Consider the following 22,997-nt stretch of genomic DNA (forward strand, 5'->3'; position numbering starts at 1 on the left):
GGGTCTCAAAATCTTAGTGAGCAATAGTGTTGCTGCTACTGCTATCTGAACTTGTTTCCACAAGCATAACACCATATGCTCAACCCATCTTATTTGCATTCACAATTTGAGTATTATCTTGTATTGTGTATGTCTGTGTAGTGTATGTACATTTTTACTGTATAATATTTTTTTACAGTGAATCCAAATGGTATTTTAACTATTTTAATTCAATGCTGAAAGTATCTGCAATTCCAATAAAGTAACCTGCCTCAATTATACCAGCCCAGTTTACTGGGGCTTGGGAACTATGTCAGTTGTAGAGATATAGAACAAAGTGTTCTAGAGTGCAAATAGGGGGTTGAAGGAAAGGGGATGATCAAGCAAACCCTAAAGAGCTGTAGTTTTTGGCTCAGAGGTCTTTAAACAGCTTATGTGAATATATTCTATACTGACTCTTGTCTCTTTATGGGCATCTGTTGCTAGCTAGAATTAACAGCTTGTTTGGTACTAGAACTGTAACAGGCAAGATGGCAAACCAGAGTGAGAAGATCCATATCACGTGAGTTGGCAAAATGACATTTTCCAGAATTTAGTGGTGGTAGGGAGATCAATTTTATTAAATACTTAAGAGTTCAAATAGCCTTTTTACTCAGTTCTCCACAGTGAAAATTATGGGAAATCACTAAAAGTTGCAGCATAGTTGGAGAGTCTCTATGCGATTTATGGGTAGGTATCTACTTTGTTGTTTGAAAGAAGTCCTCGGTGTTGACAACTTATGGAGGAATGTGAGCAGCAATTGTCGTGGAAGACAGATTAGGAGATGGATTGAGTCTTATCTGAGATCTCCTTAGAAACAATATACTACAAACGTGCAATTTTCCACGATAAAGAAAATGGTAAAAATTTACTCTTTAAAACAGATTCCTAAGAGAATAACTAAAATGCACTATTTTTAACTCATTTTGAAGACAAAGATGCACATAGGCTTATTATTTGCACTGATGATGTTACCTAGTTAGTGAACATCTGCAAACAAAGAAACAAGCTGAGAGAGCACCATGGACTCCTTAGGCTTATTTCCTCATTTATCACCACAGAGAGGAAGGGGGCATGTGAAGCCCTTTCCAAAGGAAGAAAGTGCTTTTACAAACCAAAACACATTTTAATAACGGTTAAGACAACAAAATGGCTCAATGTGAGCAAAATTATTGTCACCAACAAGACTGGGAGAAGCAGGGTGAGCAATGGGGCAAGAAAGTCTTGTTGATGCTTTAATCAGAGCAGATCTAGGTTTCAGGAGAATCTCCAGATCTATCCAAGAAGAATACAGGGCACTAATCCACCAGACTAGCTGCTAGAGGGAGATCAAATCCCTCCTTTCTGAGCTTTGTGCCATGCAGGAGAACCTCAGGAGAGAGCTCAAAGAAAGAACTATCATGACATGACAGAGATACAGCAGGATGGACTATTCCTCATCACTGCCTCTTCTCCCACAACAGGAGCTGACTTCTGGTGCTGCTAGACGCTCTGGTACATTCCACTCATCACAATCTGGCCAAATCCTGCCTTTGTCATTCTCTTCAGCTTATCCGTTTCAATATGGCCAACATCCTCTTGTATTTCATGCTTGGTTGTGTTCAGTATATTCTGATAATTTCAGGATTCTTACAAAAGGCCTTCAGTTTGCCAGTCATGTATCTTGACGCCCCAAATTGACTTGCCCTGGGTGATATTCAGCTGACAGCACTGTGCAGCCCAGATGAGATGGTTGTGGGGCAGTCAATCTGTTTCTCTGACTCAAACATGGAACTGAAATGGGCCTGACACTCAAGGAGAAGCTTGTGGCTGCGGGGGAAAACCAATGCCCGAACACAGTGAAGTCGTACAAGGCCAGACTGACCACCAGACACTACCCAACTATGGCTGTCAAGGTTTGGGCTGAAGCGCACCTGCCAAGAGAAGAAAGAGAAAGTTGAAGAAGACATTAACCAGTAACCCACCCACCTCCAGATACATCTCTCTTCCTCACAAATCCATGAAACTTCAGAGAGGATGGGGGAGCCACAATTCAACACAAAGGAAGAGATGTTGTGAAGTAACATTTTTTTCTTCCTTCTAGAGTTGTACAATCTTTTTTCCTTTTTTGTTTACCTTATGTACACTCTCTAGTTGCATGCGGCCCAAGACGGCTCCTTCTTTTACTTCTTTTGGCAGGTGTTTCTGGGGCTTTTGCCTGAAGAGGCTCTTGAAAGATGTCTAGAGAGGGCAGAGAAAATAAGTAAAAGCAGGCCTGAGTAGATCAAGAAAACAAAGTGCTTTATCCATTAAGGCCTTTTGATTCCAGTTGTCAACTAGTGATTTATTGGCTTGGGATGGAGCCTTATCAGTCTGAAACACACCACAGAATGGGTGGGCCTGACAGAAGCAGTGCTACATAGAAATCAGAAGTGGGAACCCTGCATCTTGAAGTTAGCACAAGGAGGAGAGTAGAATAATTATAACCACAGTTTCTGCGGCCTCTGTTAGCATTCAATATATTCAGTGCCAGATCCACATCAATAGTTATCTCTGGTCAGAGAGATAAAGGGTCCTGCCTGGAATATTTATGAAGCTGAAATGGGCCCCTCTATTCCCATGTTGTAACTGCCATTCTCTCTGAACCAGAATTCTGCTTTTCCAAGCCCTCACCAAATCAGCATCTTGGAAGAGAATGAAATTCTGGGCCACTGATTCATTGCATGTTTTGCCCACTGTCTGTGGCTTCTCATAGGCTGCTGCCTCTGTTGCAATCTTGTCAAGTGAGTCATTTGGCTGTAAGACTGCTTTGCAGATGAGCTGAAGACACAAAGAGAAATAGGTGTTAAGGATAAGAAGACAATGGACTCAGAGACAAGAAATGTTGTGTTCCAGTCAATGGTTTATCACAGAGGACAAGTGCAATGATAATTAAGAAGAAGCGCTACAAAATCTAAATCTAGATATTGAGCAGCTGAAGGAATCGATCTGACCCAGAGCTACCATGACTGAAGTTCTCAAGATTGTCATTAAATCTATTCCAGGGAAAGTTTTTTGGGGGGGGCTCGTTCATATGCATTCATTTACCTACAATTTTGCTTTCTCAAGGCTCAAAGGCCATGTAAATCTTATATTTGTGGTTTGGAGCACAGAACTCAACTTCTTCATATCCCCAAATTATGTGCCCTTAATTTTCTCAGGAAACTAAATACCCACACTATTAATATCAACCAAAACATTTCTGTTTTATTTTCTCCTTTTCAAAATTAATAATGGAACATGCTTCCACCCAAACAATGTGCATTTCCTGAAGAAATTCCTCACTTTGCACAACTGGCTACAGTTAATGCATCAACAAGCTTCCCTTTCCTCCACTCAGATCCAACCTGGATCTAGAGAGTTGACAGAGGGGTCCATTCTTGTTTTCTACCCTGTTTGGTTGGAGATGAAGCTTGTGGGCCTGCCATAATCTTCCCATTACTCAGTGGCAGCAAAACCTACAAATCGACGGTCTGATGGCCGCTTGACATTTTGTGGGTTGATGGAGAGATCAGGCATTATTGCAGCCACCAATTCCCCTGTGACATCACCAGCAGCCACTGTGTTCAGCCAATCAGATCCAGAGATACTCTGCAAAAGGGATAGAATCATGAGCCTCATTTCCACCTTTCAATGACCCTGGGATAGGTCATACCCTATCTCCTCCCTCTTTACTTGGGGATGCATAACTTACCCATACGGTGCCTTTGCGAGGGACCACAAAATAGGCTCGAAAGTCACGATAGCCAGCATCCAAATAGTGGATCCCACCTAGTCCATACCTGCAATATAGAAATGTAGGAAAAATGGATATAACTATGACACTTGCAATAAACAGCAGCAACAAAGTTGGCATAGACAGTCATACAACACAATAGGGAACAATAATACCATTTGATCTGCAATCTAAGACTCTTAAATGATAAATATGATTGTCAAAGTGGAAAAACTCTGTTTGTCCTGTTCTCTGGATTTGCTGCTTCCTCTATTACTACTTAAACTTTTCTTCTAAGAAGAAACTAATCCTGGTCAGTTGAGAGATCTGAATGTCTGGAATCTCAATTTCAAATACTTAAATCTGAAAACCCATCACAGTCTCATACTAAATCCTGGTTATCTGTCCACTGCTCAGAATCTTTCCTGCCACAATTAAATGAATGCATGCTGTGTAATTCAGCTTAGACTTTGAAGTTTAAGATGTTTCCCAAAATAGTTTAAAGGACCAGGTGAATTGCTACCGTGGTATGTAAATCTATTCTGCATTATTTAGCAAATGGCCCAAAGCCCTCATAGTTTCCAAGTTATGAGCCCAAATCAAGTTGGGTGTATGTAAAAATATCAAAGAGTTGCAAGCTAGAACATGACATTAAAGTAGTGGATGTTGAGTCGGAGGATATTTCAAGTTGCCTCTTCTGTTGAAACCACATTTTGTGAGAACAGAGCAGCTATTTACATCAGAGAAGAAAATCTGAAAGTCAATAAGCTGTCATATTTTCTAAGAATGTGCCACATTCTACACTAAACATGCTAAATATCTGCAGGTACCAAGAAATCAAAGCCAATGTCATAAAAATCAGTTCCAAACTGAAGCATTTAATTTTCTTCCAAGTGAAATATAAATAGAGTGGGATTTTATTATTCAAATTGTCAGAGGAAAAGAACTGCAAGAAGTTAGGATGAGAAAGACTCAGGGATCTAGTCTAGAGAAAGCCAGGATTAAAAGGACAGGTCATCTGGAGAATCCAGCAATGACTGATCTTTTGGTAATGAGTATACCAAAAGACAGTATGTCAGCAGGATGACATTTCAAGTTGCTCTGCAAATGGATCAAAGGGTAATTTAGAACTGAAAATGGAATGAATTAAACAAGCCATGTCTTTTTATTGAATCTTGATTTGATTTAAAGTAATAAGGGAAGTGAGACAATTGAGTTAATGCAGATTTAAAAAAAATTGTTTGCATATCTTTTTAAAGACTTTAAGAACTGATTGTTAATTATATCTACTCTTCCTCTACTCTTCCTCTATCCTCAAGGAATCCAAACTGTGCTAAGTCCATCTTGCTGATACTCTGCAGAAGCAAACTCACATCGGCTTTGGTAACAAGGCAAATTGGAATTGGAATACTTAACAGCTAGTCCATTATTTTAAGAATAACAGGGTATACACACACTCACGAGGAATAGCAGCTATCTTGTGCAACTGTGATCCCACTGTAGGGTAGCAGCCAGGCAATCTCTGTGCTCAAGTAACGCTTGATACTGTTGATAGGTTCATGCAGTCGGCGCAAGTCCCAAAATTTGATTTTACGGTCATTGCCTGTAGTCACTATGAAATTGCTAGGAATAAAACAGGCAGGCCAGAACTCACTGGCAGAACACATCTGACAGAAGTCCCAGATCCCAGAAATATCAGTCAAGCTACCCCAAGTGAGAGAAGTAAATGAATTGGCCCAAGACTGTAACCTAATGACAAACAGCATGTACAACGGGATAGTTGTCTGGTCCAATCTGCATACCATAAATTTTGTGGGGAAGGGAGAAGGAAAAAAAGCCTGCCCAGGATGGTCAGAAAGGAGCCAGAAACTGAGAGACTAGTTCTCATCAGTCAGTGGGTTTTCACATACTTCCCACCTGCTTGCTTTGCACCACTGGATGTTGCTCACAGCGTGGTCATGGGCCAGGAAGCAACGGAACGGATACAGTTTGAGGGAGCCATCAGGCTGGCATACTCTTTGTAACAGAGACTTGGTGAGCAGATTCCAGAGAGCCACTGTACCTGAGGAGATGGAATTACAGGCATTATGCTAAATTTGTGAACCAATATAATTCTTCCCCAACTTCTCTAGGTTTATTCCATTCCATTCCATTTTTTCCTCTTACCATCATAGAAACCTGCAGCCAAATGCTCATGAGGCTTGGTTGGCATCCATGCTAAGCTGAAACACTGCCCACATTCGGAGGAATTCCCAACCTGAATGGAGCCTACCTGCAAAGTGGCTACATACTGGACCTGTAGAGAACAAGATAAGGCTAACATAAGGAAAAGACAATAATGGCAGAGCCCAAGGCATGGTAAATCACTTCCTCCAAATGCATAAGGTTCCATAACTAATTTCAGGCATCTCATTTTCAATATTACAAGTAATAGGAAAAAAGCCTACTGGGTTTCTTTGAGACCTTAGAAAACGACTATCAATCAGAATAATTAAAGTTGCTAGATATCAAAGAGTAGAAAGTGGGCTGCAGCGGCATCTTACATTAACTTTTTGGGTGGGATGGGGGAATGAAAATGAGCTAATTTTCAGAACATCTTTTTCTGGAAGTATTTATACAAGTATCTAATGCAGTGTTTCTCAACCTTGACAATTTTAAGGCATGTGGACTTCAACTCCCAGAATTCCACAGCCAGCATTGCTGGCTGTGGAATTCTGGGAATTGAAGTCCACATGCCTTAAAATTGTCAAGGTTGAGAAACACTGATCTAGTGAGAAAGGATTTAGATCTGGGAAGATTTCAAAATTGCCTTGACAAGTGGTAATCTGAAAGATCCATTTTGAAACTCTATATAAACCCTCCTTTTAAATGAATTATTTTCCCAAGGAAATAATAGAAGATACCTTGCAGATGACATGCCGAGGGGAAGGTCCACCTAGAAGAGAGGACAATCAAATAGTAGCCAAAATACCTATACCTCATTCTGCATTTTCTCTTTGAATGTAATTGGACAAGGGGAGATATCCAGGGGACAGGTGGGGGAGAAGGGAAAAGTTAACTAGATGCTTTGGGCACAAAAAAAGGAGATTTGCTTTCCTACACTTGGCTTTAGTAAAGTGTACTTTAACTAGCGATGGAGTCGAGAGTCTTTCTTTCCTAACTGACCAAGTTGGGATGGCTGATAGTGTTACTCACAATTAACTTACAAAAATCTTGCACACATGTGTGGAATCATTATTCCTCCTAAATTCTGACTTGCAAAGTTAACAGTGTAATAGTTCCTTAAATAAAAAGCTACCACTCTCGATTAAGCTAATCCAATAGAGTAGCTAAGACTGTTTGTAACCACAGAAAAAGCTTGGTTCCAAATAATCAATCATTCCTGGGCTTTAGCAAAACTGTCTAGCATAGAAGGATGCTTTGATTGAAGGTGGGGCCTGCAAGGCCATGACTTTTTTTTGTATCTGTGGGGTGTTCATTGATATGGTTTTGATATGTATTAAAAATATTTAGGTTCCTTTATTTAAAAAAAAAGGTTGATAGGGTCTTTAAATCTCATATTATAAGGATTTCTTTACTTCGGGTTTGGAGGAAATATTATAGAAGTGATTTTAAAATTCCATTATGGGCTATACCGGGGCATGCGATAGAAGGAATAAGGAGAGGAATTAAGATGGATAGCGTTTCTTATGTACAATTACTTAGATGGGATGGTAAAAATTGGCAATTAAAATCTTTGGAAGATTTAATACAAGAAAATATTATTTACTCATGGTTTCATTATAGGCAAATAGTGGAGAGGTGGAAGATAGATTGTAATGTAGGTTTGCTTAGAGAAGATGAGAATTTATTAAAACAAATAAAAGATCAAAGACGAACCCATATTAAGAGAATCTATGGGGTGTTAGTAGAACTGGATTCAGAAGCAGAATTAATTAAAGAATGTATGGTTAAATGGGCACAAAATTTTGATGAACCGGTTTTATTAGATACCTGGGAAATTATTTGGGTGAGGAATGTTAAATTTATACAAGCCCAAAATTTAAGGGAAAATTTTTACAAAATGTTTTATAGATGGCACCTTGATCCACAAAAAATGTCTCGTATGTATCCTGACTTACAGCCTAAATGTTGGAGATGTGGATGTTCGGATGCTACTTATTATCATATCTGGTGGTCATGTAAAAATATAAAAGCTTTTTGGATTAAGATATGGTGGAATATCCAAAGAATTTTTAGAAGAAGGGTAAAATTTACCCCACAATTGTTTTTGTTAGGTATTGTTTCTGATTGTGATACTAAAGAGACTATATTGATGTTAAATTTAATTACAGCGGCAAGGTTGTTAGTAGGGCAATGTTGGAAGAAGGAATCCTTGCCTACTTTGCAAGAGTGGTTTTTTAAAGTTTCTTATTTGGCGGAAATGGCAAAGATTTCGGCTTTCTTAAAAGACCAATCGCAAGAGAAGTATTTTTTGGTATGGAAAAAATGGATAGACTTTATACAACATAAGTTGGATATAAAAAAATATTATTTAGCTTTTCAATAACTTATATTTAAAATTTAAGATATTTTATAGATTTTTTTTTTTACTTTCTTTTTTTCTTTTTTCTTTTTTCTTTCTTCCTATTTTCTTGTATTTCCTTGTATTTTTGTCTTTTTATATATATATTATTGTTAACTATTTCACAATTTGTTTAATTAATGTATTTTGACTTGTTAATGGTTTATATCTGTTTTAAGATTTTTTGAAAAATTTTAATTAAGCCTATATTCAGCTCTGGGAAGGTCCGGGGAGGGTATGGGAGGGTTGGGGGGGCTCGGGGAAGGAAACTGTATTGTTTTGTAAAATTTAAAAATTTTCAATTAAAAAAAAAAAGAATATTTAGGTTCTTCTTGTGTTATTTTTAAATTAGAAGATATACTAGTTTGTATTATCTGTACACTACCTGACTATTTTTCAATGAGGATACTTTGCTTAGAATACAGTAACAGTAATGAGGTTGCTACTAAAATGTTTTGGAGAACCATGGTGCAGAATGCCACAATTTTATTACTGAATGGAACACAACAAATCATATTACACCTATTATCTGATAACTGTTCCTATTGTCTATTTGACTTCAAGCCTACTTCAAAATACTACTGGCTTATAAGACTCTTGGGCCCAGAATTTTGATAAAATACTGTAGTAATGTATAGATTTTTGGGGGGAGGGGGAATGCCCATGGCATAGTTGATAGACAGCATCTGAGGGGGCTGTACCTAAGCAAGAGCTTTGTGTTGTGGTGTCCTCACTATAAGACAGTGGTTCTCAACCTTTTTATACGGCGACTCCTGACATAAGCAGGCGGTGCGCATGCGCGGCACCGCCCCCTGCGCGGCGTGCATGTGTGGTGCCGCCCCATGCGCCGCCCCTGCACAGCACGCATGCGCGGCACCGCCCCATGCGCCACCCCTGCGCGGCACGCATGCGCGGCGGCGCCCCCTGAGCCAGCTGACAAAAAAAATGGCGGATCGCGTTGTTTGGTGACCCCCATGAAATGGTCGTTCGACCCCAAATGGGGTCGCGACCCACAGGTTGAGAACCGCTGCTATAAGACAAGCATCTTCCAGAGTTCAAATAAAGGCTAAGGTTTGTTTCAAAGTGTTTTGCACATGTAGAGTTGTATAGATTTTTTTAAATCACTGCTGTTCTGAATCTCTAGTTTAATTCTGTAAAATCAGTTTTGTTTTTAATGAATAGTAAACAAATAAATTAATCACTCATTACTATTAAGTAATATATGGGTATGTCAGTCAGTTGTTCATCTTTGGAATGGTTTTTACTAATCACAGGCACAAATGGAAAAATAGAAAGTTAGTGCAACACAATGATTATGTGTTTCTTTCAACATAATCTGATACCAAGGAATGGAAGAAAAGGAGTAGAGTTCAAACTCAACTCTCTTGGGACTAATTCTCCACTATCATCTTTGAAAAGGTCAGTCCTGTATGATCATCAATCATTCTTGCAGACAGATGTAATTACAAGCATCATTAATTTATATGGCTGACTAAGCGCACAGCTTGCACACCCTACACCAGGCCCCAAAATGCATGTATCTGGCCGTGGAGTAGCTGTTGTTGCCCATATAGCTCCCTGCCCTACATGCGAGAACAAAAATGACCATACATCTCCTCAGGAACAACAAAAGCTAAATTAGGACTTTTTCCAACAGAGCTGTAAATATTCTTTCAACAAAAAGTCCTGATTTGTAGAAAGAACAAGATCATAATTAGGAACCCATAACTTTGATTTAGCGTCTTGAGACAATGTGCAATGGGAAAAATGTATTTGTTATTATCAGACAGTGCTGAACTTCAAATAAAAATGCTGCAAAATCTCCTCATGATCATTTGAAGAAAAGCATTTAGCTTTTCTTAAATGGTTTTAGCTCTGTATTACCCTGGACTAAATTTGAAAGAGTTCACTGGGCAAAGAGTGCTAGTAATATGAAAATAAGACTTTATGGGTAGCACATAGCTAAGGCATCATAGATAATCATCTCTCTCACAACTGATGGTAGGACAAAGCCTCTTGTAATAATTAATGCTAACTCTTCTTCCCATCATCTAACTTGGATAGAACACACGGCCTTCCTAACATACCCCTCCCTTTCCTGTTTGGGTGAGACATCCTGAACAGACAACAGACAACAACGCAGGTACCTGCCTGTCTTCTTCCCATTTTTTACAACTATTCCTACCTGTTACCTGTGTTCTTCGGTAGGCATTCAAGTTTTTCACATGGGGAAGGCTGTACAGCAACACTTTGCCACTAGAAAAGGCTACAGCCAGTAGTCCCAGCCGACTCATATGAGGGAGCTGCATGGGATATAAACAAAAGTGAAAGGTAATTATACTTCATGTCCCATTGGGAAAGCTTCCATTTCCAGCAGCCACAAATATGGAAGAAGGACTGAATTGAAGAGTCATTTAAATGCAAGCTTCCACTTTAAAGCACCTGTGACAGACTCAAGTACAGTCTCTGCTTGGACACACCCAGCAAAGGGGATTTCAATGATTCCCTCAGTATTAGGTTCTAGCATTAGGATGTTTTATGTAACATTCAACAAAAGGTTACCTTCATATAACATAAGACTACTTGTATCCACAACTGGACAATGGAGAACATGTCATACGCTTCTTCTGAATGACATTCCTTCAAATACTTGGACAAAGGATATAGTCCCTGTCAAATTTCACTTTAATTTTCAGCCCGAATGTTTAATTTATCAAGATCTTTTTGAAGATCTTCTGTTTTCTGTGAAATTACCTGTTAACATCTACTGTTTTGTATCATCTGTGAATTTGATAATAACTTTGACAGAAAGAGAATGCTTAATAAAAATGTTGAAGAGTCTTGGGCTCAGGATCAAACCCTCTCATATGATATCCTAGCCCTGCACAAACAGTGAGTATCTAAAGTCCAGTCAAACTTTTGGCCTAGACAACCTATTGGCCCCAGTTCTCACCTTGCGCTGAGTGATAGGGGGTTCCCAAGCTCCACTGGGACAAAATTTCATGTCCCAAATACAACCATGATCAGTGGCAATTGCATATGCAAGTCCTGGCTTGGTAACAGACCTGGAAAAAGAATGCCGGAAAAAAAATACAAAGCCTTTGGTCATGCCATTCCCCCAGATCATAGTACATGCACAATTCTTTTGCATATTCCCCAGTGCAGAAGATACAGGAGCCTTTGAAGAGTAGGCTGAAAGGATAATTGAATGGAGATTCTTCTGCACCTTGGCTACTCCTGGCTTATTATATCTGTCTTATTCCTTCTTGTACTATCTCATAAAGCAAATATAACATATCTGAGAGGTGGAAAATCAGCTCTATGGGAAGCAATGTATGTAATACAGCTGTTCTCTGCCATAAGTCCCTAGTTCAGGAAACTCCCTAATGGTGTGCCCCAATTTGAATTGCTAATGTTGTTGCAATCTGAGTTAATTCAGCCACAATTCCTGCTGCACTCCTTGCCCCTCAGCTACTATGCAGAATGCAAGACTTTCATAACAATGAAACAAAGAATGTTTTTACAACAGACACAAAGTCTGCCTACCCTTTGTCTTCCTGGATAGGTCCAAGCTCCCAGAGCTGAAGCAGAGCTGGTCCTGTATGGATCTGTGACAAAGAATGCTGAACATTCATGCTGGGATTGCAATAGAGAGCCACATACTGGGATGCCATAGAGCCTTCAGGGGTTGGGCACCACTCCAAAGCCCAGACAGGACCCCCAACAAAGAAAGTCATGTCTAAGCGGTCTTCATGAGGTTGTAAGGCATTAAACCTACCAGATAGGAAAAGGAAGGAACCATTGCATCATGGCTGACCTTGCATGCAGCATCTAACATTTAAAAGTTTACTAGTATGTTTAAGTGTGTGTCGTATATGTGTTTCACTTTGAGAGCGGGCAACTAAATTTCATTTTTATGTGTGCCATTGTGCCCACAGTAAAAAAATGACAATAAAGGTTATTGTATCTTATCTTAGATAATTTGGAAGAAAAAAAAAAGGCATAATTGTGACTTAGACCATATAGAGATTATAACGTTCTTCAGCCAGATGGAACAAGACTTTTTATAATTGATGTAAAGTAAGCATGGAAAATCTCAGGTTCTCAGGTCCCCCATCCATCTCATGGGGTTTCAAAATAAGGTTCCCTCCCCCTTAACTGCCCCCTATCAATCATTTCACCAGAGATTCCCTAAATGTAGTGTTTCCCATTAACTTTCCCTCATGGACAAACAAAACGAGTTGGACAAGCACACACCTGTTAATTCGGTAGAAGACGTTGCTGTTTTCTTGCAAACCTTCTCTCTTGATAGAGAAGAGTGGGGACTTGGTCTCAGCAGGAAGGAATTTATCTGCTTCACTTTGGAAGACAGAAGAGAACAGAATGGAAGCTCATCTGATGTTCACTTTGCTACAGGAAATCATCAGCATTTAAATGCCTGAAAACAGACTAGGATGTAAAGATTTCTTCTGTGCAGGGGGATACAATTTTCTGGTGGTAGTATTCTTCATCTTGCCATGCTATCTTACATACCATGCTACACTGATGTAGAAAAAATAACCACCAATAACCTCTTTCTTAAAAGCTTTAAGGAATTACCAGGACTACAGAATAAAATGGAAATGTAGATGGCAGGAAAGTCCAACCAAACTTTCCAGAAAACAGTGACAAAATGTTTCTGTAATATACCTAAGAATCTAAATGGGCATACGAATGAAATCACCAGGAGTTGAGTCAACTTAAAGGAGACTTTATCGTTTATAGGCACATGTGCCCTTTGATTATCTATCTGGTTCTAGGTATCTCACATTTTTGTCTTTTGTCAGAAGGCCATTCACCTCTCTGAGAGAAAAATCCACTTCTGGGCAGAGGGAATCCACTCTGGAAACTCCCAGTGAGAATGGTGTTGCTCACGTCTAAGGGACAAAGGAAGTACAACTACTGTCATAGAAATGCAATTTATATAACAGGAATCAGCGTAACAATAGAACAGTGCAAGAAGCAAGTTGTCTGTGGTTCGATGCAATACTATAGGCACAGCAAAATGAGAAAGCACACTCAATAAATACTGGATATACTGAGTCTTTCGAACTTGCATCAGTCTGAATGCTCAAAAATAGAAGTACTTTGGAAGAAATTGCAACAAACAACTTAGTGCTTAGACTCCCTTTTTATTTTCTCAAATTAGTCAAACAAAATGTAAACCTTGGATTAAAAGGGGAAAGAACTCTGTTTTTTTTTACTAAGCTTCAATGAAGACAGGATTTGGCAATTGTCATCTCCTAGAAGTTTTCCCCTTTCCAAGCTTATTTTGCCACAGCTATGCGAATGCAACTCTGCAACATTCATTTGGCATTGTCTAATCTTTGCCCAACTATCTAGGAAAGTGCCAAGAAGTTGCATCCTTCCCTGAAGGAGCACAGATCTCAAAGATCACAGTCCCTTCCAGCTATTTCAAGCTTTCTTAAACAAAGCCAATATAGCCAAAACTAGTATTTCTCTCTCTTGCGCACATACACTTTTGTCATAAAAATCATGACTCTTGCAAATCAGGAACTGAATTGTCATATTTCTCCTTCTGAGATTTTTAAAACATGTTGTCAAAATTAAAAGCAATTGGCTTGTTTTTTTTTGTTTTTGTTTTTGGATCTCTCCTCAAGATCCTTTATTATCTTCATATCCATCAAAATAAAAGATACACTTTAGACCAGTGGTTCTCAACCTTTCTAATGCCGCGACCCCATAATACAGTTCCCCATGTTGTGGTGACCCCCAACCACTTATACATCACCGGGTGTCAGGAGCGTGGCCAAAGAAAAGGGGGAAAAAATGGCAGACAGCCTTGTTTGGCGACCCCCGTGAAATGGTCATTCGACCCCAAATGGGGTCCCGACCCACAGGTTGAGAATCACTGCTTTAGACCCTTTGTTCAATTTTTATCATAGGCTAAATTCAACTTCAAAGAGATTTTTAAACCACTATCACTTGTGGTCAAACTTGGCTCAACAGTTCTATTTTCTCAAAGAAGCAGCACCTCTTATTCACTTAGGCAAAATATTTTTTCATGAATTAAGGTAGTTCTGCTTTTAATCATAAGAAGCCAGTCAAGTTTGAACATCCAAAGGCCGCATTATCACTGCCCAATCCATGCTCATTTAGACTTAAAACTACAAGGTCTGATGATTGCTGGAGAGCCCACTCTTTAAAACAGTGACAGTAAGAATCAAAAACAGTATCGTGTACTTCAGGCAGCCAGAACTAGTTGAAGCATTGAACTTTTAGGAAACAAAACAATGCAGCAGAAATTTGCCGTTCCTTCCTCCAACCACATTCCTGTTCCTCAATTCTCCCAATCACTGAGGGAAGTCTAATACTCACAAGCGGTGAGTGACGGAGAGAGACTTCCATATAGGGTCTATCATGGAATTATGCAAGCCATTGGAACCAAATTCTCGCCGCTGAACTTTGGACCTCTATGGGAAAAAAAGAGGTCAAGAACAGAGGCCCCGAAGCCCACCTTCCCAAATTCTCACAACAAGAATGTCAGCCAACTGATTCCAAAAGACCAGGGCTTGTTCTTCAGGTGGTGTTCCCTCTAACAGACCACCAGGTGAAGTATTCAATCCCCCCAGAAATATAACGAAGCCGTCTCAGGATTGAGTTACCGCTGGTTTGCATGAGCTGGACTCCCTCTCACACTTCAAAGCATCATTCATCACTAGGTCATAATGGTCTTCTTCCTCCTCCTCCTGCAGAAGACTTTCTTCTGAGGGGACAAAGTCCACATCTTCTTCATTTTCCAACTTCCGTTCTTTTGGCTTGCGGCCTCGCCATTTCCTACTGGGCTCCTCAGATCTAGGGGTATCATTTGAGGTTTCATTGCAAGGAGAAGCCTGGTATGCAGATGTCAATTCTTCAGCCAGTTCCTGTAGATACAGAAGGGCTCTTGGAAAGAGGAAGGGAGGAGAACATAAGTTCATAAACTGAGCTGTGGTTAAGAATCAGCTCCATTCTAATGCTTTAAGGACAGGAGCAGGTAGAATCTTCATTTCCAAATCTCTAAAAGAATAGTGGTGGGTAGGTCAGAATCGTATGTATCAAGCTCCTATTCACCTATTACAGTGGTGGCGAACCTATGACACGGGTGCCAGAGGCGGCACTCAGAGCCCTCTCTGTGGGCACGTGCGCCGTCATCCCAGTCCTAGGCCTTCAACTGGGTTTTATAAAACTTTTTCGCTTTAGGCCTCCGCCGCCGTGTGCAAAAAAAAAAAAAAAAGGTTCAATCAGTCAATTTCAACTTCTCGCGGAGAAAAAAAAAGATCTTGCAAAGTTGGAATTGATTGATTGAACTTTTTAGTCCCACCGTCTGCTGTTACCACCGCAGCCACGCCCAGCCAATGGGCCATGCCCAGCCAATGGGCCACACCCACTCAGCACTCGACGATACATAAATGGGTTTTGGATTGCAATTTGGGCACTCAGTCTCTAAAAGGTTCGCCATCACTGACCTATTCTATAAGTCTACAAGTACCCAAAAGAAGGAACATTCTTCACTGACTGTTGACACGTTTATTGCTGAGTTTGACAATGACCATCAAATAGAGGTGATGGGGTTTAGAATGCTAATTCATTGTTCTCTCTATGCTTTATACATTTGAATCAATAATTATCTGATTATTATTCTAATTATATTTAGTACAATTTATTATAACTAATTATGTATTTCAGCAGGTTTTTTTTTTTAAAAGAAAAACAAGCTAGTTATTTCTACCTATAATAATTGTATAACACGTAAGCTGTACCCAGCAGAGTTCAGTGATAGATTCCTTCTTTCACTTACGCTTTAGCTGCACGGCGCTTTGGGCGTCCACCAGACATGGTCTCAAGGGAATCATGGTTCTCGTTGCTAGATAGAGACTTCTGGCAAAGGGACTCGGATGACTGATTGTCCAATCCTTGAGCTAGCCTCAGTAACAGGAGCTCTTCTTTGGACTTGCGCCCTCGCTTCTTTGGCACTTTAACGGGAAGAGAGGAGCCATTCTCAGATGGCCCAGGGCCTTCGCTTGGTCCCTTGTGATCTTTGGGAATGGATTTTTTGCGGACAGAGATTTTCTTTCGAGGTTTCCGCCCACGGGAATGCTTCTTTATGGATGGGGTAGCGGAGGGAACCTCTTTTGAAACAGTGGAAACTGGAACTGGGGAAGGAAATGGTTCATCTGCTTGGAAAGAAAGAAAAATGTATTGTCTTAGATGTTCTTTTATGTTGATGATACAATGGGCCAGCTAGAAAAAGAACTTAATTGCTATCATCTTCTATTTCCTATGCAGGAAGATTCACTGCAAAGTCCTGCAACTGCTTCCAGATCATCCTGCACCCCAATATGCTCCTTGACTATATTCTATACTTCAAATTTTTGTCCCTGCAGTCTCCAGATCACCTTGAGAATCTGGTGAGCTCAGTTCCACAGACCCTTTCTTTCATTCTAACTGGCCAAAACCCTCTTGGAAACTGTAGATATCCAGTCAGAACAGCTTTCTTGATTCTCTGCAGACTAGATTTCTCTTTAAATTTCCTCTAGCTCTGAGGAATGTACACCATTGAAGAATGAAATGTGGCACACTCATTTCCTCAATGAAATGGAAATCAAGGCTGTAATGTCCTCAAAGTCATTGGCTGGTGCTAGGGCTTTTTTTGTCATAGAAAGCCCAGAACGGAGTTCCGGCACCTTTTTTGGGTGGAACCTTGTAGGGTAGGCAAGGCGGGTTGTATGACGTGTGTGAGTTCCGGCACTTTTTTTTTTTTTTTTTTTTTAAGAAAAAAAGCAATGGCTGATGCTATGGCTTCCCCGTGCCCCGTCAACCCTTACTTTTAGATCTAATGAGGTTCCCAATATCAAGAAGAGATTTCTTTACTAATGCAAAAAGAAAACAGAAAGGAAAAAAATGAGTTGCTTTATTTTGCATTTCTCTAAAATAAAGTCATATTACACTTGCCAAGACAAAAATGCATCAACGTACCAAGAGTTTCCACATGACCCATCTCTCCTTCTTGCCCCCTCAGCTGCTTAGGAAACAGTTCTTCTTCTACATCTTCCGGACGTGTTTTCTTGTAGCAAGAGCTTTGCTCCTCTGGCCACTCTTCTTGAATACAGGTTTCCACGGCAGGGGCAACTGCTGGTTCTGTGTTGCTTAAACTTGTATCTGCTGAAGTCAACCCTTCTACTACTGTATTATCCTGCCCATCCCAGTGAGGTTTTCTCGAGCAAGATGCTGTGCACAGAGTCTGACTGATACTTCCATCCTGTTGGTCTATGGCTTCCTTCACTATTCCCATAGCACAGCTTGGTGTGAGACAAGGTTCCATGAAGATACCACAGCTCCTCAGACAGGTGCCACTCTTTTCATCTTGCACATCACTTCGCCTGCAAAAATAAGATGAGAAAAGCAAAAAAACAAAAGAGACAAGGGAAATCCTTGTTACTCATGTGAACATAAAAATTGCAGCACCGTCAAAACCAGTATCAAAAATAGCTAAAAATAAAATAGAATGTCATCTGAAACTTAATAAACATCTCAATTAGAAAAACATCATAAGGCAAAATAATATACAAGTTGACAATGATTCAATTCATATAAAACAAACCCATATAAATAAGTATATTTTTGGCAGTTGGTGCAAGGACAAAAGAAATAGAAGTAGCCTGGTTTTCAAACCCTGTGAATAGAAATTGAGACAGCCACCCAGCAGAGGGAAATTGTGTTTCCAATAACAAATGAGTTTTATTATTTTAAAAAGTATGATAAATATAGTTATGGTGATGAGTTTATAAAGATTTATATGTATTAAACAATGTGTCAGTGTGGGGTTTCAAAAATATGATTAAATTCAGGATTATTGATCTGGCTAAAAGCAGCATAGCATAAGCACTGCATATTTTATAGCTATCTAATTATTTGTACAATTATATACTTCTAAAAGATCCAAAGTCAATCACCATAGAATCATATTATTTAAAAATAATAATATAATGAAAATCAAACACTTTTAAACCATTGATTTAAATGAGAGAAGCTCATGGTAATCAAGTAAACGTAAATGAAAACAGTCAGTTATTTGTTTTAAAACACACAGAAAATGTCCATCATTTCCTTTTTTTTTCTATAAGGACAAAGATGAAGCTGTCACCAAAAAGGTTTACTGCAGCATTCAAGAATAAGCAACACTTAGTTGGGGTCAAATCTGCAAAATCTAAATCATTTTTTTTTCCTTCCAGATCCAGGCTGCTCTACAGTGTTAATATCTACAATTAAACAATAATTAACAGAAGTTGGGGGGGATTAAAAGATTTGATAATTTAGAGAAATGGACTGAAAGTAATAGAATAAACAAATGCAATGTTCTTCACCAAGAAACAGAAAACAAGTATAGAACAATGGATTGCCAAGCATACTTGTGAAAAGTATTTTTAATTGTAGATGATTAAAAACTATCAATGAACCCACAATGTAGCATGGAGACAAAAACATAACAATCAACAAAAATAAAATTACCAAATTCAGTATCTAATAGTTCCACAATACTCTCCATTAACAAAACTCCATTTTGAACATTTTGCTTTCTTATGGATATTATACTTTAAAAACATTTAGATTAACTCAAATAGATTCAGAAAAGGGCAAAACAAAAACTAGATTCTATAAAGAAAGTTTGAGTAATTAGATATCTTAACCATGAAAACAACAGAGGGAGTATAATACCTCTTTTCTACAAATGTGGCATAGATGGTAAATATTCATTTTATATTCTTCCACAAAGCAGGACACAGAATAACAGAGTTAAGTTAGAAGAAGGCATATTCTTGTTAAATATTGGGGGGAATTTCTAACTATAAAAGTAGGTTGACAGTAGGACTAATGACTAAAAATGAGCTTTGCTTAGTTGGATCTGCTCAAGCATAAGCTGACTAGCCTTTATCATAGGTGTTATAATTTGCGTTCTTATGCTAAGCAAGTGGCTGGAGTTGATTATTTAATGGGTCCTTCCAAATCAATGAAAACCAGAATGCTGGAAAAGAAATGTAATGTACACTGTTATCAAATACAGGTATAGGGTGCCTGGATTATATTATGTTCATAATGAAACTCAAGTACTTTGGCCACCTAATGAGAAGGAAAGACTCACTGGAAAAGAGCCTAATCCTGGGAAAGATTGAGGGCAATAGAAGAAGGGGACGACAGAGAATGAGGTGGCTGGATGGAGTCACTAAAGCAGTAGGCGTGAACTTAAATGGACTCCAGAATGGTAGAGGACAGGAAGGCCTGGAGGAATGTTGTCCATGGGGTCGTGATGGGTTGGACACGACTTTGCAACTAACAACAATGAAAAACTGTTCTACTTGCCAAATGCTTTTAGAGCAGGGGTGTCAAACTGGCAGCCCACGGGCCAGATGTGTCATGCTTGGGCTACACCCACCCTGGCTCTGCAAAGACAAAAACATCAAGATACATCATGTGACACGATCGAGTTTGACACCCATGTTTTAGAGCAAATTTCAAATGTTGCTTTCTACAGCTTGAAAGAACTGTGAATCTATCTGCTTATTAAGAATAGTGGGAGAGGCATCTTAAATATATCCATGTTTTCAGTGGGCCTTTATCAGGTTTAAGGGACTTGGTCTTCTCTTGAATTACTTTAAGTTAAAGCTATGGAATGCATCTCTGTAGGAATTGTATTTGCTGTCAATTTCTGTTTTCAGGCAAACAGCTAAGATTCTTCAGCATGTTTTTTTCAATGAATACTACTAATAATTTTAATAATTTTGACCAATATATTGTTATAAATTGTTAACCACTTGAATAACATGGGTAAAAAAGTGAGCTGAAATGTGTAATATTATGTTATTTTATCAGTGTTTGCATACTCCAGGACAATACAATCCAGTAATAATGAAATTTAAATATATTATTTAAAATATGTAACTCTCTTCATAATTCAGTTATGAACTGCATAAGCCAACTGCAATTGACCCAACTGATCAGCCATCCTGAGGGAAGCAGCTAACAGCTTCTACTTCTGGGAAGCTAGGATGAGTGAAGTTGGGAAGAGCTGCTTTTCCACAGCACGATCAGCTCTTTAGGCTAGCTTCTTAGGAAATTACCCACTGATACCAATATGTGATTCAACATGACAGTGTATGTTTTTGATTAGTTGGGTTTGATTTTATACATTTTAACATACACTTATGGTGGATGTTTTAGCTATTTTCTATATCATGTAAACATTCAAGAGTCATATTTGACTTTAGTAAGACAGAAATGTATGAAACAAAATGACTTGCACAGCTTTTGTTAATAGTTTGAAGCTATTCTATTGCCGAATGCTGCTAAAAATCCATGGTTTAGCCATTGAAAGAGGCTGCTGCTTTTCCCAAAAAACATTTGATTTCTTTTAATTTGAAAATCTATTTATGTTAAGCCACGTGTAAATAATATTCTAAATTGCTGAACATTCTACAATTCTGCTAGTTTCAAAATCTCTGGCAACTTGCTAATCCCCGTGGTTCTAGCTTCTGCGATGCTTTAATGATTGTTTTATAAAACATTTCAGTTATGATAATCTACAAGGCCTTAAAGTAAATAAAACGGAGGGAGAGTGAGTTGCAATCTGCTTGTACAGAAAAAGCACTAATTAAAATCATCAAAGGGCGGAGAAGCAGCCATTGGACAGCCGAAACTCGACCCAGATCTTTCCTCTACCCAACGGCGCTGGCGCGGAGGATATTTTTCTCCAGAGGCGGAAATGGAAGTTTCGCACTAGAGGGGGGGAGCGGGGTGGGGGTTTCAGGGAAGAGTGTCTTTTGGACTGTCTTTGTTCCCTTGTTTCACGCCCTTACGGTGGTGACAGCGGCCGCTACAACTCAACAGGGACCGCATCGTGGACAGCCACCCCTCCCCGCAGTGACAAGCGAAAGGCTCCTCAAAGGTGGCCTGCCACATGCAGGCGGGCTCAGCCTCACCTTGTTCTTCCCGCATGGAAACCGGTGTCTGGCCGGAGCAGCAAAGATGGCGGACGCTACAAAGATAATAGCAATGACCCGAAGCTCTGGCGTCACTTCCGGTACCTGGTCTTCCCTCAGCAGGTGACGAAAAAAATTCAGTCTCCGCCTCTGCCTGAAGTCTAGAATGGAGAGAAGTTAAGAAACAAATGTTGCGCCGCGATGTACTTTGGGAAATGCCGTTGTCGGAGTATTTGAAGGCGCTAGGACCCAGAAAAGGCTGCAGTACAATACAGTAGTCATTCATGGGATGTTGCAGTCTATTCTTACCGGTAGTGATGGGTGTCGGCAAGATTGTCTATCGGCAGATGCTGCTTTGTTTTCCTCTCCGTCTCTTCCTGTTGGCTTTGGTTTTTCCAAGCACCAGGATTTTCTTCAGCAACTCTTGCTTTTCCTTATCTGCCCCAAAAGTCTACGTTTCACCTTATCAGTACTTCGTCTGAGCATTCCAGCTTCATCTATTTTTAAACATTTTTTTTCCTGTGGCCAAAGGCATTCTTAACACAATAATGGTCTGCAACACCACATTCAGAGCCATTATTTTTTCTTTGTTCAGTCTGTGATCCAGGCCTACACTAGATTTAGAAAAAAGCAGTTGCCAATATTAATTTTTGGTAATGAATGAATGTCTGAATATTTTGCCTCAATCTTTTATGGCCTCGTCATCATGGTTTTTCACCCAAGTGGCAAGCATATCTATTTCATGGGATTGAAGCTGTGGTTACTGCTTGGGAGAAAATAGGCAGGTGGGCTATCTTCTGCCTAGAAGGGAGTGGTGGTAATGTTAGTTCTTCATGAATAGGTCTTTCTCTTAATCCAGATGTAGATAAACATGTTGGCCTTTAACCTTTCAAGTTAAAGTTGTGGGACAGTGAAAACCTGGATGAAGCAAATTATCTTGACAAAAATGGCATTGATCACTCCCTTAGATTACCTCAGTATTTAAATCAGTGTGTTTTAAGCTCTGCAACTTTAAGATGTGTGGACAGAGTCAGCTTAGGCTAAGACCAAATAGGCAACAGTCAAATTTTAGCAGTGCCAAAATGAAAAAGACTACAGTACTGAAAAACACAATAAAAAGAACTGCTGTCATATGACATTGGGTGCCAATGTAATTAAAATTAATTACTGTGTAAGTAGGGAGAAAATCTCCAAGAAAAGAAAACAAATTACCCAGGATTCAAAATTATGTGTAAAATTCAAAAGCTCAAAGAAAAAGTGATTTTTTTGAAATTTCATAAAATTGGAAGATGAGCCAGAATATGACTTTCCAAAGAGGACAAAATATCTGGAACCTACCATGGTGTGGACTTCCAGAATTCCCCAGCCAGAATTCTGGGAGATGAAATCCACACACCTTAAAAGTTTCCAAATTTGAAAAACACTGGGCTAAATGGATTGCATCCCCCCCTCCCGTCCATTAAAATTCTCAACATCTATCTTAGTGTCCTAGAGTGTCTGATGTTGAGCATAAGGGACATTATATGGTACTTTTCTTTCCTGAACAGGCAGTTCTAGTTGGCGGTCTTGAGGATAAGCAGTTGAGCCATTTGCCAATCCTTTATTGCAATCTTTTTTTGCAGGAGGAACCCCTGGCAACAGTAGCTGATGCCCTTATCCCCACCAG

At 39.4% G+C, this 22,997-nt stretch overlaps 1 protein-coding gene across 4 annotated transcripts; it reads right to left on the bottom strand.

Annotated features, from left to right (window-relative positions):
• Positions 1-575: 575 nt before the first annotated feature.
• GTF3C2 (general transcription factor IIIC subunit 2) lies at positions 576-21,464 on the bottom strand. 4 transcript variants are annotated; one of them, XM_039346124.1, is made up of 19 exons: positions 21,332-21,464; positions 17,334-17,737; positions 16,156-16,534; positions 14,981-15,260; positions 14,694-14,788; positions 13,154-13,231; positions 12,573-12,674; positions 11,862-12,089; positions 11,269-11,380; positions 10,501-10,618; positions 6,655-6,686; positions 5,918-6,047; positions 5,669-5,813; positions 5,213-5,374; positions 3,731-3,818; positions 3,499-3,627; positions 2,671-2,817; positions 2,134-2,238; positions 576-1,931 (listed from the first exon to the last, which is right to left on the bottom strand). In XM_039346124.1, the coding sequence occupies exons 2-19, from the start codon at positions 17,677-17,679 to the stop codon at positions 1,716-1,718; spliced, it is 2,892 nt and encodes a 963-aa protein (XP_039202058.1). In that variant the 5' UTR covers positions 17,680-17,737; positions 21,332-21,464; the 3' UTR covers positions 576-1,715. The 4 variants fall into 4 exon arrangements, with proteins under 4 accessions (XP_039202058.1, XP_039202059.1, XP_039202057.1 ...); XM_039346125.1 differs by lacking the exon at positions 21,332-21,464 and adding an exon at positions 19,716-19,795 and having other exon boundaries at positions 16,156-16,531; XM_039346123.1 differs by lacking the exon at positions 21,332-21,464 and adding an exon at positions 19,716-19,795.
• Between the last annotated feature and the right edge of the window lie 1,533 nt (positions 21,465-22,997).

Source organism: Crotalus tigris, unplaced genomic scaffold (assembly GCF_016545835.1).
Source record: "Crotalus tigris isolate CLP2741 ecotype Arizona unplaced genomic scaffold, ASM1654583v1 scf7180000017987.690289119674:8195010, whole genome shotgun sequence".
Classification (NCBI taxonomy): domain Eukaryota; kingdom Metazoa; phylum Chordata; class Lepidosauria; order Squamata; family Viperidae; genus Crotalus; species Crotalus tigris.

What these genes read in the sequence shown, in the direction of transcription:
- GTF3C2 (XM_039346124.1), bottom strand. Translation starts at nt 17,679, where the DNA reads ATGGAACCTTGTCTCACACCAAGCTGTGCTATGGGAATAGTGAAGGAA. An exon ending in CTCTCCGTCACTCACCGCTT is followed by an intron (nt 13,232 to 14,693) that starts GTGAGTATTAGA and finishes TTTGTCCCTTAG; the next exon opens with ACGTGAGCAACACCATTCTC. An exon ending in CCGAAGAACACAGGTAACAG is followed by an intron (nt 6,687 to 10,500) that starts GTAGGAATAGTT and finishes CCTCTCTTCTAG; the next exon opens with GTGGACCTTCCCCTCGGCAT.